Raw genomic sequence first — 13,603 nt, forward strand, 5'->3', positions numbered from 1 at the left:
CGGGATCAACAAGCACAAAACTTTGAGGGTGCTGTCTCACTGATGTCCGTATGAGCTCTGGTAGTCCAGGTCAAGATTATACCAAAGATTCAGGACTCAAATTCCTGCAGAATGTAAGCCCCTTTCCAAGTTCTCTGCTTTACTGTATCCTGTTTATTTTCAAACTCAAATGGAAAAACAAACAAACAAAAAAAGACAAACACCTTGGGCTTCAAGAGGCACCCTGCGGCAAGGCCCAGCGATGTGAATTTTCAACAACCGTCTCAGGCAGATTTCATGCTGATGGTTCAGGCACTATACTTTGAAAAACACAGTATCACAGCTGTCCTGTTTTGGCAGCCTGGGAGGCTAAGGTTTAGTCTGGGCTTTATTCACACCCAAAACAACTAAAAAAGCGGAGGAGTCTTTGAGTCAATCCCTGAAGCTCTGGCTAAGAGGAAACTCGCCCACGCTCCAGGGCAGCGACGCCGGCTCCACCTCAGCCACGGCTGTCTCAAGCTTCTCCGGGTTTTCCGCCGGCTCCACCCGAGCCACAAGTCTACAGGGCTCCTCGGAGCTTTCCGCCGGGACGCAGGACCCACCGCCAGCTGCCGGTACCTCCTCGACGACAACGAAGCACATCCCGACTGCCGTAGGCCGGAAGCGCCCTCCAGACCCGCCCCCTGCCCTCCGGAGCCGGAAGCTTGGCAGCGGCAGCCGGCTCGGCGCCCTCCACGGTCTGCGCCGACAATGATCCGCGCGCCCCGCTGCTTCCTCAGGATCGCCGTAGCGCCTGCCGCGGCCCTGGCTGCGGTGCTGCTCTCGTCGCTTGCGCGCTGCTCTTTTCTAGAGCCGAGGGACCCGGTGGACTCGTCGCTAAGCCCCTATTTCGGCACCAAGACTCGCTACGAGGATGTCAACCCCGGACTGTTGTCGGGCCCCGAAGCTCCGTGGCGGGACCCTGAGCTGCTGGAGGGAACTTGCACCCCGGTGCAGCTGGTCGCCCTCATTCGCCACGGCACCCGCTACCCCACGGCCAAACAGATCCGCAAGCTGAGGCAGCTGCATGGGCTGCTGCAGGCCCGCGGGTCCAGGGATGGCGGGGGCAGTAGTGCCGGCAGCCGCGACCTGGGTGCAGCGCTGGCCGACTGGCCTTTGTGGTACGCTGACTGGATGGACGGGCAGCTAGTAGAGAAGGGACGGCAGGATATGCGACAGCTGGCGCTGCGTCTGGCCTCGCTCTTCCCGGCCCTTTTCAGCCGTGAGAACTACGGCCGCCTGCGGCTCATCACCAGTTCCAAGCACCGCTGCGTGGATAGCGGCGCCGCCTTCCTGCAGGGGCTGTGGCAGCATTACCACCCTGGCTTGCCGCCTCCCGACGTCGCAGGTGACCCCTCGGGCGGCCCGTGTGCTGTCCCGGTCCTCCCACCCGCCTTGGATCCTCTCCTGCCTTCCCCAGACCCTGGGCTTTTCCGATGCCCACAGCTCTCTTTCCCCTTTTCCCAATCCGTCATCCCTCGGGCTACGTCCTCCCTGTCGCGGGATATTACAGACTTGGCTATCTCTTTTTCCCCTTACACGTGTGTTCATTTATTCATCAGGTGTAAATTCAGCATCTTCTACACGCTCCCTGCTTTAGTAGAGTTGGGGATCCAACAGGAAAGGGGACAGACAGGTCTCCCGCAATTTTTGCGCTCCCATTCCCAAATTGAATTACCCCTTCGAGCGCCAACCCATCCCTTCCCCCTTCCCTGGCGTCCAGTTTCACAATTGGGCGCACTTTTTAAAAAACAGAATCTAGAATTTTCTTCCTCAGGCTTTGCTTCCGATACTAGTTTTTCCTCCTCCTTCTTTTTTTTTTAAACTCATCATCTTCTTCAGATGGCAGTTTTAGACCTACAGCCTGTTTTAGGAACCTGATCTCAAGCCTTTGTGCCCTTCTTTTTTCTTCTGTTTTGTTCATGTTTTTACTCTAGCGTTCCCATCATTGTAGCTGTGGTCCATGGTCACACGCAGTAACTTAACTCATTTATTCCATTAATTATACTTTTTCGAAATTTGAGAAATCATCTAGTAAGGCCCCATTGTTTCACAGGTGAAGAACCCGAGCCCAGGAGTATGCCTTCTTAATTGTCTTTTTTAAGGTCTAGAATCCAAGTCTTCTGTTTTCCTAGAATGGGTCTTTTTCTCTTAGAAAATGTTGTAATAGTTACAAATAATAATGATAGCATACACCTCATGCTTATTGTGTGCCAGGTATGCCTCACATTTATTTTACAAAATCCTTACAACCACAATCCAGAGTTGATAGTATTTTCCCCCGTCTCAAAAGATGAGGAAATTGATACACAAACACATTAAATAATTTACCCATTTTCGTACAGCTAGCTGTGGACCCAGGAAATCTGATTGAGAGCTTGCTGTCTTTACCATTTTGCTATATAGCTTCCGTTTGTACAATAGCATACCTGATAAGAAAAAACAGGTAACACTTTTGTACCACAGAGATGAACAAGCGTTAATCGTTTCTTGTTCACTTTTAAGGCCAGAATTGAAGTGAGGATTATTGTTTAGCTTCAAAGCCCAAGTGAAAAATTAGAAGTAGGCTGGTTTGTAATTTCTTCTGTAGCTGTTAAACAGTGAAACCATCTGTAAGGGATTTCTCCACTGATTCTGTGTCATGTTATTGTGGGTAATTCAGTTAGCTGACCTGTGTCTAATTATTTGTTGAATTGTGTTTTTTTAAAGATATACTTTTTCCATTAACATGAGTGAAAATTCCTCATAAATCTGTTAAATTAACAGAATGTTGAAAGCAGAGCATATTTTAATATAACGCAATATCTATAGTGACTTTCTAGAACAAGTGAATTTTTGTTCTCAGATGGCATTGTGAAGACTGGCATTTGTCTCTCAGTACAGAGCCAGGGATGAAAATATTACAGTTCGGAATAAGCCCACTCCTGACTGTTTTCAGTCTCAGATGGTAAACCCTTTGCCTAGCCACTTTGTTATTCTCTATAGACAATAGTTTTGCCTATTATGTACATCTGGTCTTTTGAGGGAGTCTGCTGAATTAGATTTGTAGTTTTATAGAAACAGAACAATGCCTTTGTTTTTGTTTAAAGACTAGCAATAATTAGATAGTAACAAGGATAAAATACCCAGATCCACTTGGGAAATTACATTTTAGCAGCCACAGAAAAAAGGTGATAAAGTTAGCTTATTTTCCTTGTCAAGATATTTTCTTAAGAATTGCAATCCAATTGACAAAGTGGGCAGAATTATCCATCTCAAAAGAGACACTTAAACATACATATTGATATTTTTTTGCATACACATCCAAAGCCCAGATAAAACTATATTCAGTTTTCTCATATTTTATGTACAAAAATAATATACTTGGTGTTCTTTTCATGGCAAATTGTTGGATAAGTGATTGAAAAAAAAGTGTGTTTTGAATATGACTGAAAATAAGGGCATGCCAGTAGTTGAATGATTATGCATGCTTCTCCAATACATATTTGTTGCCAAATTGGGGGAATAATGTAATTTATTAAAGTCTAAATAGAAAGTTATCTGGGGCTTCAGTTAAAAGATAAACTAAGTCACAGGCACCAGCACAGTGAAGCACAGGAGACCCGGAACATCAGTGCGTTTTGTGCTTTTGTCAGTCGTTTTTGTCCAAAGCAGAATCTTTTGTAAAGTAACACAGAGTTGGGAAAGTCAATTGAGAAAATAAAATACTCTGTTTAGACTTTGGCTTAGAGTGAAAAAATAGATTCCATATGTTGAATTCTCTCTCACCTTGTAAGTGGAAACTTTGCTGATTTTTAGTTTGGTTTCTCAAGTTTTCCGTGCCTGACAGAAGCAGTACTTATAAATGTATAAAGCAGGTTCATTGCGTAGCATCACTACAACACATTTAATCTTCAATCTCTGTTTCTTTAGTCTTTTCTAGCTATTCTCATGCATTACAGACATTATAAATCGGGAATAATTTTACCCTATGACTTTCCTGATCAATATGTGCTTATTTCAGCTATGCGGATTAGTAAGATGTTAGTGTTCCTTTTTCACACTTAACATTTTCAATAATTTGAAACTGTCGTTTATGTCAGTGATTTGCAAATATATATATCTATAAATTTTTCTCTCTTTCAGATATGGAGTGTGGACCTCCAAGGGTTAATGATAAGCTAATGAGATTTTTTGATCACTGTGAGAAGTTTTTAACTGAAGTGGAAAAAAATGCTACAGCTCTTTATCACGTGGAAGCCTTCAAAACTGGACCAGAAATGCAGAACATTTTAAAAAAAGTTGCAGCTACTTTGCAAGTGCCAGTAAATGATTTAAATGCAGGTAATATGCCTGTTGTCTTTAAACTTATGGTTTAAATAATTTTGAACTGTGAAAATGAAAAGCAAGGAACCAGAATTGTTTTTAAAGGCCCCAATTGATTTAGGTTAAGAAAATAATATGTTCTAGGTCAAAAAAATTGTATACCTTGTGCTTACTATTTACCGTTTTTAGATTGATATTCTTCTTTGAGTGTTATTTAAATTAATGCACAAGATTCTAGCTATATTCTGGAATTTTTTTGAGGGCAGAGTATATAAAGCCTCAACTGTAGGCATTATTTTTAAAACAAATTATCTTTTCTGAATTTCCCCTTCACAAAGTGATACAAATGAAAAAATCATATAATTTCTTTAGCTTTTGAAGCAGTTCAAATGTACCTTTTAATGTGTAAGAGAGGTAAGTTTTAGAAAGTGGAAAGCAAAGTACTATGATGTTTTTTGAGTCTTTTATATGTGGCCATGCTGAGAAGATGAGCAGTCATGTCTATTATAAGTTATTGCAGTGGATGGGCTGACCATGCAGCTTAGCATCCAAACTGGTGGGACACTTTTGAAAGTGAAAGGGAACGCTATTAATAATTTTGCCAGGAAAGCAGGTGGGAAACCAGGGCACATGGTCACCCAGCAATGGGAGATTAAGAAAATAAGATTTTTTTCTATTTTCTAGGAATTTATATTCCGTAGGGCAGATGTTGACAAAGATACATGCAAAGATTGTAGATTACATTATACTCTGAATTAATTTCCAAAAGACCGGAAGTAGATGTTGGGGAAAAAAATAGATTAGAATTTGTCAGTCACAGGGCCTGGATGCTTTATAAGGAGCAAAAAGAAGATGCCTAGACTAGCATTTGAAGTTGAATGTTTTCTGTCTCTCCTAACTGGCAGTACATTGGCATCACCCATGGAGCTTTAAAAATTATTTACTTTATTGGGAAATAATTCAAACATAAAGATAACAAAAAAGGCTAATGTAGTGAACATCCCTATACCCACCACTTGTTTTTACTCAATTTTAACTTTGTGCTTCAGTTACTTGCCTTAAATAAATTGAGGTCCATTGGTCCCTTTCCTGGATCCCATTCTTCTTCCCTTCTCACCAATGGTAATTGTTGTCATGAATTGAGCATTTATGTTATCCCATGTTTTATACATAAATAGGATATTGTTTTGCAGATTTTAAAACTTTTAAGAATGATATCAAAGTTTGTACTAGTCTGAAATTTGATTTTTATGCAGCTTTTTGTTTTTGAGGTAATGTTTGTAATTCTAGTCCTACATTTTAAATGTATGTATTCCATTCTATAAGTATACCAATATCAAGCCATTATTCTGTTAGTAGGCATTTAGGTTGTTGAAAAAGATTTTATTTAAACTATTTTTAGTCTCTGAATGGGCAAGAATTATGTATTTTACTGATGGAGTAACAGCTACTTCTTTTCGGAGGCAATATTAATATAGTGGTTAAAATAATGTATTCTGGAATTGGACTATTTGCATTTGAATCTTGACTCTACTATCCTATTGAATAACTGTGATTTTTCACAAGTTTCTTAATATCTTTATGCCACAGTTTCCTTCTTTGTAAAATGAATGTGGGAATTATTCTTGTCTTGTAGGATTATTGCAAAGATTATATAAGATTAATTCATACAAAGCATTTAGTACCTGGTACAGTAATTGCGCAATAAATACTTTTGCTATTTAAATACCCTTTTGTTTACATAGAGGGGTGATGGTATATGTATTTTCAGTAACTTTACTATTTTTACTTAACAATATATTTGTCTCTAGACAAATACAGAACTGTCTCATTCTTTTAAATCCTGTGTTATTTCATGGGACATATGAGTGACTCAATTTGTAAGTCAATGCTAGTTAAATTATTTAACCCATCATCGAATTTTACTGCTGTAAGAGGCTGTTGCTAATGCAGTCCAGATTCTTTTTATATAAACCATTTTCCTACTGAAGTTTTTCTTAGTTTTTAACTCTTTCAGGTAATGCTACAGTGAACACTCTTGTAGTCTGTTTTTTACACTTGAGAGTTTATTTGTAAGATAAAATAGGTGAGGCTGGGTGCCGTGGCATAACCTATAATCCCAGCACTTTGGGAGGCCAAGGTGGTTGGATCACTTGAGCCCAGGAGTCTGAGACTAGCCTTGGCTACATGGTGAAACCCTTCCTCTATCAAAGATACAAAAATTAGCCAGTCTCATAACCTGGTCTCCAAATAAATAAATAGATTTTAAAAAACGTTTTTTAAAGGTAAATAGGTGAAATTGCTGGGTGAACACACATGAATATTTTATATCTTGACATATACTTTGAAATTATTCTCTGAAGGTGTAGTAAAAATTTATATCCACAGTATATGAGAATGTTCATTTTCCCATATCTTCCAACAGTAGATATTATTAGTCATTTTAATTTTTGCCAATTTGATGAATGAAAAATAGTACCTAGCTTTAATTTGCAGTTCTTTGATTACTTCTGAAAGTGAACATCTTTTCATGTTTAGTAGCCATTTGTATTTCTTCTGAGAATTGCCCCTTCATAACTTTGTTCATATTCTGTTGGGTTATTTTTGTTTTCTTATGAATCACAAATACCTTTTATGTGTTATAGGTATATTAATTATATCTTTTAATTCTGCCTGACAAAAGATTCTCCCTTTGCTTGTTGTATGTTGCTAATATTTTAATTTTTTCCTTATTTCTTAGGTTTGTTGATGGTGCCTTTGATTGCACAGAAGTTTACATCTTTTAAATAGCCATATCTGTCCTTCATTATGGCTTCTGAGTGTTGTATTTTGTCCAGGAATCCTCCCACTCCAAGATTATTATATTTTCCTATTGTCTTCCTTTTTTGTTGTTTTATTTTTTTCTCAGGGGAGCAGAGGGAAAGGGTCTATTTCGTTTCTTAAATATTTAAATTTCTTACCCACCTGAAATGTTTTTGAGGTTCTGAAAGATTGACCAAGAAATCAGAATGGTCATAACGGATAAGTCAGAGCTGCAACTTAAATAAGATCATGTATCTAACTTCTTTACTTTGTAAGTGGGGAAATTGACACTTAAGAGAGCTTACCCAGGATAATTAGTGGCAAAGTCAGGTCTCAGCCTGTCTTGATCTGATGCTTTTTCTCCCTGTACTCTGAAGAGTTGTTTGGTGATTTTTTTTTTTTTCAAGTAAACTCTCTTCCAGTTAAAGAATATACCATTTGGACTGACTTCATAGTTTCGGAATTAGAGCTTTGAGTGTAAATAAGCCAGGTCCTTTCATCAAATGTACCTGGTACTTACAAGCCACTATATTGTATCAGGTATTGAGATTATAAAACCTTTTCTTTACATGAGCAAAGTTTTGAATGGCTTTTCTGTATATTCCCAATGAAATATATTTTTTTGTATCGTATACTGCTTCAGGGGAATTCTGTAAACTCAGAACTAGCGCAAAATGCATGTAACGTCAGTTGATTTTTGGTCCCATTTGCCTTTAGGAAAACAGGAAACGCAGTAAAATTAAAGAAAAATCGAAGCAGTGGAGGCAACCACTGCAGTTGACTTTTTTTCTGTCTAGCGTTAAATATCACCCACTTCTCATGGACTAGAAAGCAGCAGTGTTTTATTTACTAACAAAGGCTACTTTTTATAGCCCAAGCATTCATTCCCTTATCCCTTCTCTTCAATACCCATATGTGTCTCAAAGTAATGTAATCAGCAAATTAGCAGTGTAAAAATCCTAGATAACTTATTCTGAAATCCACTTCTGAAATCATTTGAGCAGCTAAGTTTGAAAAACTGATGTTAGTACCAATGTTTCGCTCTAGTGTGTGATTTTCCCCTTTGTGCTTCTGTTCTTTGGCTGTCTCTCCTTCCCCCTCACTTACCTTGCACTTCTTCCCTCTCTATCTCTGTAGTCTTCTCTCTCCTTTTATATCTTTTCTGTACTTACTGCTGCTTCTTAGTTATAAAATGAATTGTATAATTTAAACTGTTCAATAAATGTACTTTGTTATTTGTAATTTTTCAAGTCCGGTACTAAAACCTTTATAACCTTAGCCCCCCCTCCTTGAACCCTCTAAAATTAACAAAATCATGTTAAGTTTTATATAGCAAGTCCTTGGATTACACTTTTTGTTGATATTGCTGGGCAAATATGTTCTTAACAAGTAATTACCTGAGACAGGAGGATTGCTTGAGCCCAGGAATGCGAGGTTGCAGTGAGCTGTGATCACCACTGCACTCCAGCCTGGACAACAGAGCAAGACCCTGTCAAAAAAAAAAAAAAAAGGCAGGGGAGGCAGAAAAAAGTTACCAATTACAGAAAATTTCTTAGTTTTTTTGGACTGAAATTTATACTTCTCATGGTTTCTTCCTGATAGTTCAGTTCTGCCCCCTTAGATTATACAGAGCAAGTCTCTTAATGCTTTGATAGCCAGGAAGAAACTAAATAATATCTTCCCCAAACCAAAGATGTCCATTTTATTGAACTGTACCACACAAAGATATTTAACCTTTGAAAAATTGCAGAAAATAATGACCCACAAAATTTTACCTTTTCTTCCCCCCCCAGATTTAATTCAAGTAGCCTTTTTCACCTGTTCATTTGACCTGGCAATTAAAGGTGTTAAATCTCCTTGGTGTGATGTTTTTGACATAGATGATGCAAAGGTAAGTATTATTTTTGCAGTTCCTTTGCTTTTCTAAGAAAAATTTTTTTGGCTTGCTTGTCTGCATTTGGTTACTTGAAGCAGCTTTTCAGAAAATGAGCAGTTAGGGAACATAAGCTGTTTTGTGACTAACTCCTAATTTTCCTTGAATAAAGAGAGACTAAAGGTTCACATTGGTCCCACCTACTTGTAAATAGTTCAGGTTCAAAAAACTCTGGAAACATTTTTTCCATGGTGATTTGATTTCTAAATCAACCCATCTACAGACCTACATTTAACCAACCCATCATCAAATTTTACTGCTCGGAAGAGATTGTAGAGCTGATATAATCCCAGATTATTCTTATAGGAAGCCAAAGCTCAGAGAGACTAAATGGTTTTCCAAAGTCCTAGCGACTGTTTTATAACCTTTTTCATGGGAAATTGTGTTCTGTGTTTTACAGTGAACACTCGTATGTCCTTCACCTGTATTTACCAGTTGTTAACCTTTTTTGCCACATTTCCTTTATGAGTCTCTCTACTATATTAGTTTCCTATTGCTGCTCTAACAAGTTATCACAAACTTAGTGGCTTAAAACAATATAAGTTTATTGTCTTATGGTTCTGGAGGTCAGAAGTTCAAATTGAATCTTACAGGGCTGAAATCAAGGTATCAATAGAGCCGTATTCTTTCAGGGGGCTTTAGGAGAACATCCATATCCTGCTTTTTCTGATCTCCAGAGGCTGCTTGCATTTCCTGTCACTCAAACTTCTGATGGGTATATCTCCAACTCTTAACTGTCCTTCCTGCCTGCCTCTTGTAAGGATACTTGTTGATTACGCTGTTGATTACACTGGGCCCACCTAGATAGTCCAGGATTTATCTCTCTATCTCGAGATTAATCACGTTGGCAGATTCCCTTTTATCAGGTAAGGTAACATATTCATAGGATGTCAAGGATTAGAATGTGGACATATGGGAGCAGTTTTTTCTGTCCACTATGTATGTATAATCTTCTTGTATCCCCCACCATCAGGATGCTTCACTCTTAAATACTTGGGCATGCATCTAGGACAAGAACATTCTTTTGTATAACCACAATACAGTATACCATAGTTATATTTATGTGTATAATGTATACCACAGTATTTTCTAATATACAGTCAACTTTCAAATTTTCACATCCTAAGTCTTTTATAGCTGTTTTTTGTTTGTTTTGTTTTGTTTTGTAAGATTCAGGATCTGTTAAGGGATCATTCATCGCATTTGGTTGCATTTCTTTTAGTCTCATTTAACCTGAAAGAGTGCTCCAGCCTTCCTTTTGCCCTTCGTACATTGGTGTTTTGGAGGAGTCTAGGCCAGGTTTTTTGCAGAATGCTTTTGGATGTGTCTGATATTTTTTACTTAGGATTAGACTCAGGTTAAACATTTTTGACAAGAGCCCTACATAAGTGATATATCCTTCTCAGTGCATCATGTCAGAAGGACTGATGTCCATTTGTCACGTCATTGATGATGATGATGATTATTATTATTATTTTTTTTTTTTGAGACAGTGTCTCTCTCTGTTGCCCAGGCTGGAGTGCAGTGACACAATCTTGGCTCACTGAAACCTCGGCTCCCCAGATTCAAGTGATTCTTGACCATTTGATCATTTGATTACAATGGTGTCTGCCTGATCTCTTTATTGTAGAGGTACCTTTTTTCTTGTAAATAAAGAACTTCTTGACCGGGCGTGGTGGCTCATGCCTGTAATCCCAGCACTTTGGGTATTTTCTATTATTTTCTTCTTCAGTGATTTGATAGAAAATAATTTATCCCTGCTTTGGACTTTCACTGTGAAATAGGTCTATATACTGAAGTATTTACAGGTGAAATAAAATGATACCTGGGATTTGCTTCAAAATAATTCAGTGGTAGTGGTAGGAGCAAAGCGGAAATGGGATTGGTTGAATGCTGATTATTGTTGAAACTGGATGAGTACACAGAGGTTCTTTATACTACTGTCTTATATTTTTTATGTGTTTAAAGTTCTTCTTTAAGATTTTTTTTTTCTTTTTTTTTTTTTTTTTTGAGGCAGAGTCTCCCTCTGTCACCCAGGCTGGAGTGCAGTGGACCGATCTCAGCTCACTGCAACCTCTGCCTATTGTGTTTAAGCAATTCTCCTGCCTCAGCTTCCCAAGTAGCTGGGATTACAGGCGTGTGCCTTCACGCCCAACTAATGTTTGTATTTTTAGTAGAGACGGGATTTCACCATGTTGGCCAGGCTGGTCTCGAACTCCTGACCTCAAGTAATCTTCCTGCCTCACCCTCTCAAAGTGCTGGGATTACAGGTGTGAGCCACTGCGCCTGGCCAAGAATGTTTTTTACAATTAAAAATGAATAGACATTTATGAAATTCTGAGATAATTAGATATCCTGAACCTTGAGTACCTTCAGCAAGCATTTTTTGAGTTTCTGTTCTGTGACAAGCACTTGCTTGGAACTGAAGACACTAACATTAGATAGATACTGTCCTCAAAGAATGCTGCAAGGAATGAAAGACATGTAACTAAACCATTGCAAGATAATAGAATGTTTATACAGTAATAGAAACATACGCAGATGCTCCTTGACTTATTGTGGGGTTGCATCCAGATAGACTCATGGCAGGTTGAATATCTTAAGTTGGAAGTGCATTTCTGATTTACAGTGCGTTTATCCAGACATAGCCTCGTTGTAAGTCAAGGAGTGCACTGAATGTGTATTGCTTTTGAACCATTGTAAAGTTGAAAAATTGTAAGTCAAACCATCATATGTTGGGGACTGCCCGTAAAAGGTGTAGTGATGCACAAAGGAGAAAATAAATTTGTAGGATAGCTTTTTTGCAATTTGTGTCTTTAATAAGTATGTCTAGATTTTCTCTCTCTTGGGATTAGTTTTGGTATTTAATGTACCTATGAAAGTCAGTCATTCATGTTATTCATTATTTGCTGAATTAAGCCAATATATCTTTTGATTTTAAAAAGTGTTTTCCTTCTCTGAAATTATTTCCCCATAATTACTTGTGTATTTTTGCTTTCAATTTTTTCTTTATTACGGTAGTTTATTGTTTACTAATTTATTTTTTCCCCAAGAAACAGTTTAGCTTTATCTGTTTTTGAACTTTATATTATGGAATTACTCTGTGTATGTTTTTTTCTTTTGGTATCCAGCTCTTGTTCAACATTAAGTTTTTGAGATTTATTTGGGAGCTAAATGGTGAGAACGCATGGACAGATAGAGGGGAACAACATACACTGGGGCCTTTCAGAGGGCAGAGGATGGGAGGAGGGAGAGGATCAGGAAAAATAACTAATGGGCACTAGGATTAATACCTGGGTAATGAAATAATCCATACGACATACCCCCATGACACAAGTTTAAAAAAAAAAGCTTCCCATTTATAGATTGCTACTTAGAAGGCAGGAATTTGAACTGGGAGGAATTTTAAATGATCTTGACCTGTTGTGTTATGAAAAGGTTCACAAATTTCAGGAAAATGTACCTCTTCTCAAATGGATTGTGAATTATGAGGTCACAGACATTTCTCAGGATTCTGTAAAACATATACTTGTAGCAGAGTATTAGAGGAGATTGAAGCAAAGGGGCATGAGGTAACTTCTTGGGGGTGATTAAGTCATTGTATTAACACGGTGGGGGTGGGTTATACAGGTGTTTATATTTGTCAAAAATCATCAACCTGTATATTTAAATCACTTGTATGTAAATTACAATTTTAATAAAGTTTTTAAATTGAAAAATATGAGATTGCATATAGCTACAGTTTTTATTTTTCATTACTATATAGTATTCCATTATATGAATATTTTACAGTTAATTCATTATCTTTTTGGTAGACATTGTTTTTAGTTTGGGGCTGTTATGAACCTTGTTGCTATGAACATTATGTATATGTTTGTTGGGGTACAGGTATACCTGTTTCTGAAGGTGTATGTCTGTGGTAGAATTGTTGATTCTCATGCTTCAGCCTCCTGAGTAGCTGGGACCACAGGCACCCACCACCACACCTGGCTAATTTTTGTATTTTTAGTATAGAAGGGGTTTTGCCACATTGGCCAGGCTGGTCTCTAACTCCTGACCTCAAGGGATCCACTTGCCTCGGCCTCCCAAAGTGCTGGGATTACAGGTGTGAGCCACCGCACTGGGCCTTTTTTTTTTTTTTTATAATATAAAGTTTTAATAGTAAGCACGTGAGAGTTTTAAAAATCTCAGTTGCCTCCTTTTTATTTCTAATAGATTTTATTTCTTGAATAGATTGAACAGACTTTTATCTAATTCCTTTTAATTCCTTTTTAAATTTCTTAAGTGTTTATGTCTCTTTGCTAACTTCTTGATTTAATTGCCTTTGGGTAAGGACAGACTCTCTAAAGCCGTGTTTTTCCTCCGCTCTCACACCACCACCACAATCATCAACACAGAAGACTTCTGTGACCAAATGTGTGGGAGCCTTTCCCCTGCACACCAAGCAGGAGACACCAGCTGGGTGTCCTCCAGTTCGGTTCTGACACTGTCTACCTGGAGGTAGTGTTAGATCCCACAGGTTGAGGGCTCAGTCCCCAGGTGCCC

General features: G+C 38.4%; 1 protein-coding gene across 3 annotated transcripts in view; it reads left to right on the plus strand.

Moving 5' to 3' along the window:
- The first annotated feature begins 322 nt into the window (after positions 1-322).
- Positions 323-13,603, plus strand: part of MINPP1 (multiple inositol-polyphosphate phosphatase 1) — a 51,675-nt gene continuing 38,394 nt past the window's right edge. The window contains exons 1-3 of one of the 3 annotated variants that reach the window (XM_011990288.1): positions 323-1,366; positions 4,144-4,341; positions 8,919-9,016. In XM_011990288.1, coding sequence (XP_011845678.1) covers positions 730-1,366; positions 4,144-4,341; positions 8,919-9,016 — 933 coding nt within the window. In that variant the 5' untranslated portion in view covers positions 323-729. Of the gene's footprint in view, positions 1,367-3,633; positions 4,041-4,143; positions 4,342-8,918; positions 9,017-13,603 lie in introns of those variants that run through there. The other 2 variants (XM_011990290.1, XM_011990289.1) reach the window with 2 other exon arrangements.

Source organism: Mandrillus leucophaeus, unplaced genomic scaffold, assembly GCF_000951045.1.
Source record: "Mandrillus leucophaeus isolate KB7577 unplaced genomic scaffold, Mleu.le_1.0 Scaffold376, whole genome shotgun sequence".
Taxonomy (NCBI): Eukaryota; Metazoa; Chordata; class Mammalia; order Primates; family Cercopithecidae; genus Mandrillus; species Mandrillus leucophaeus.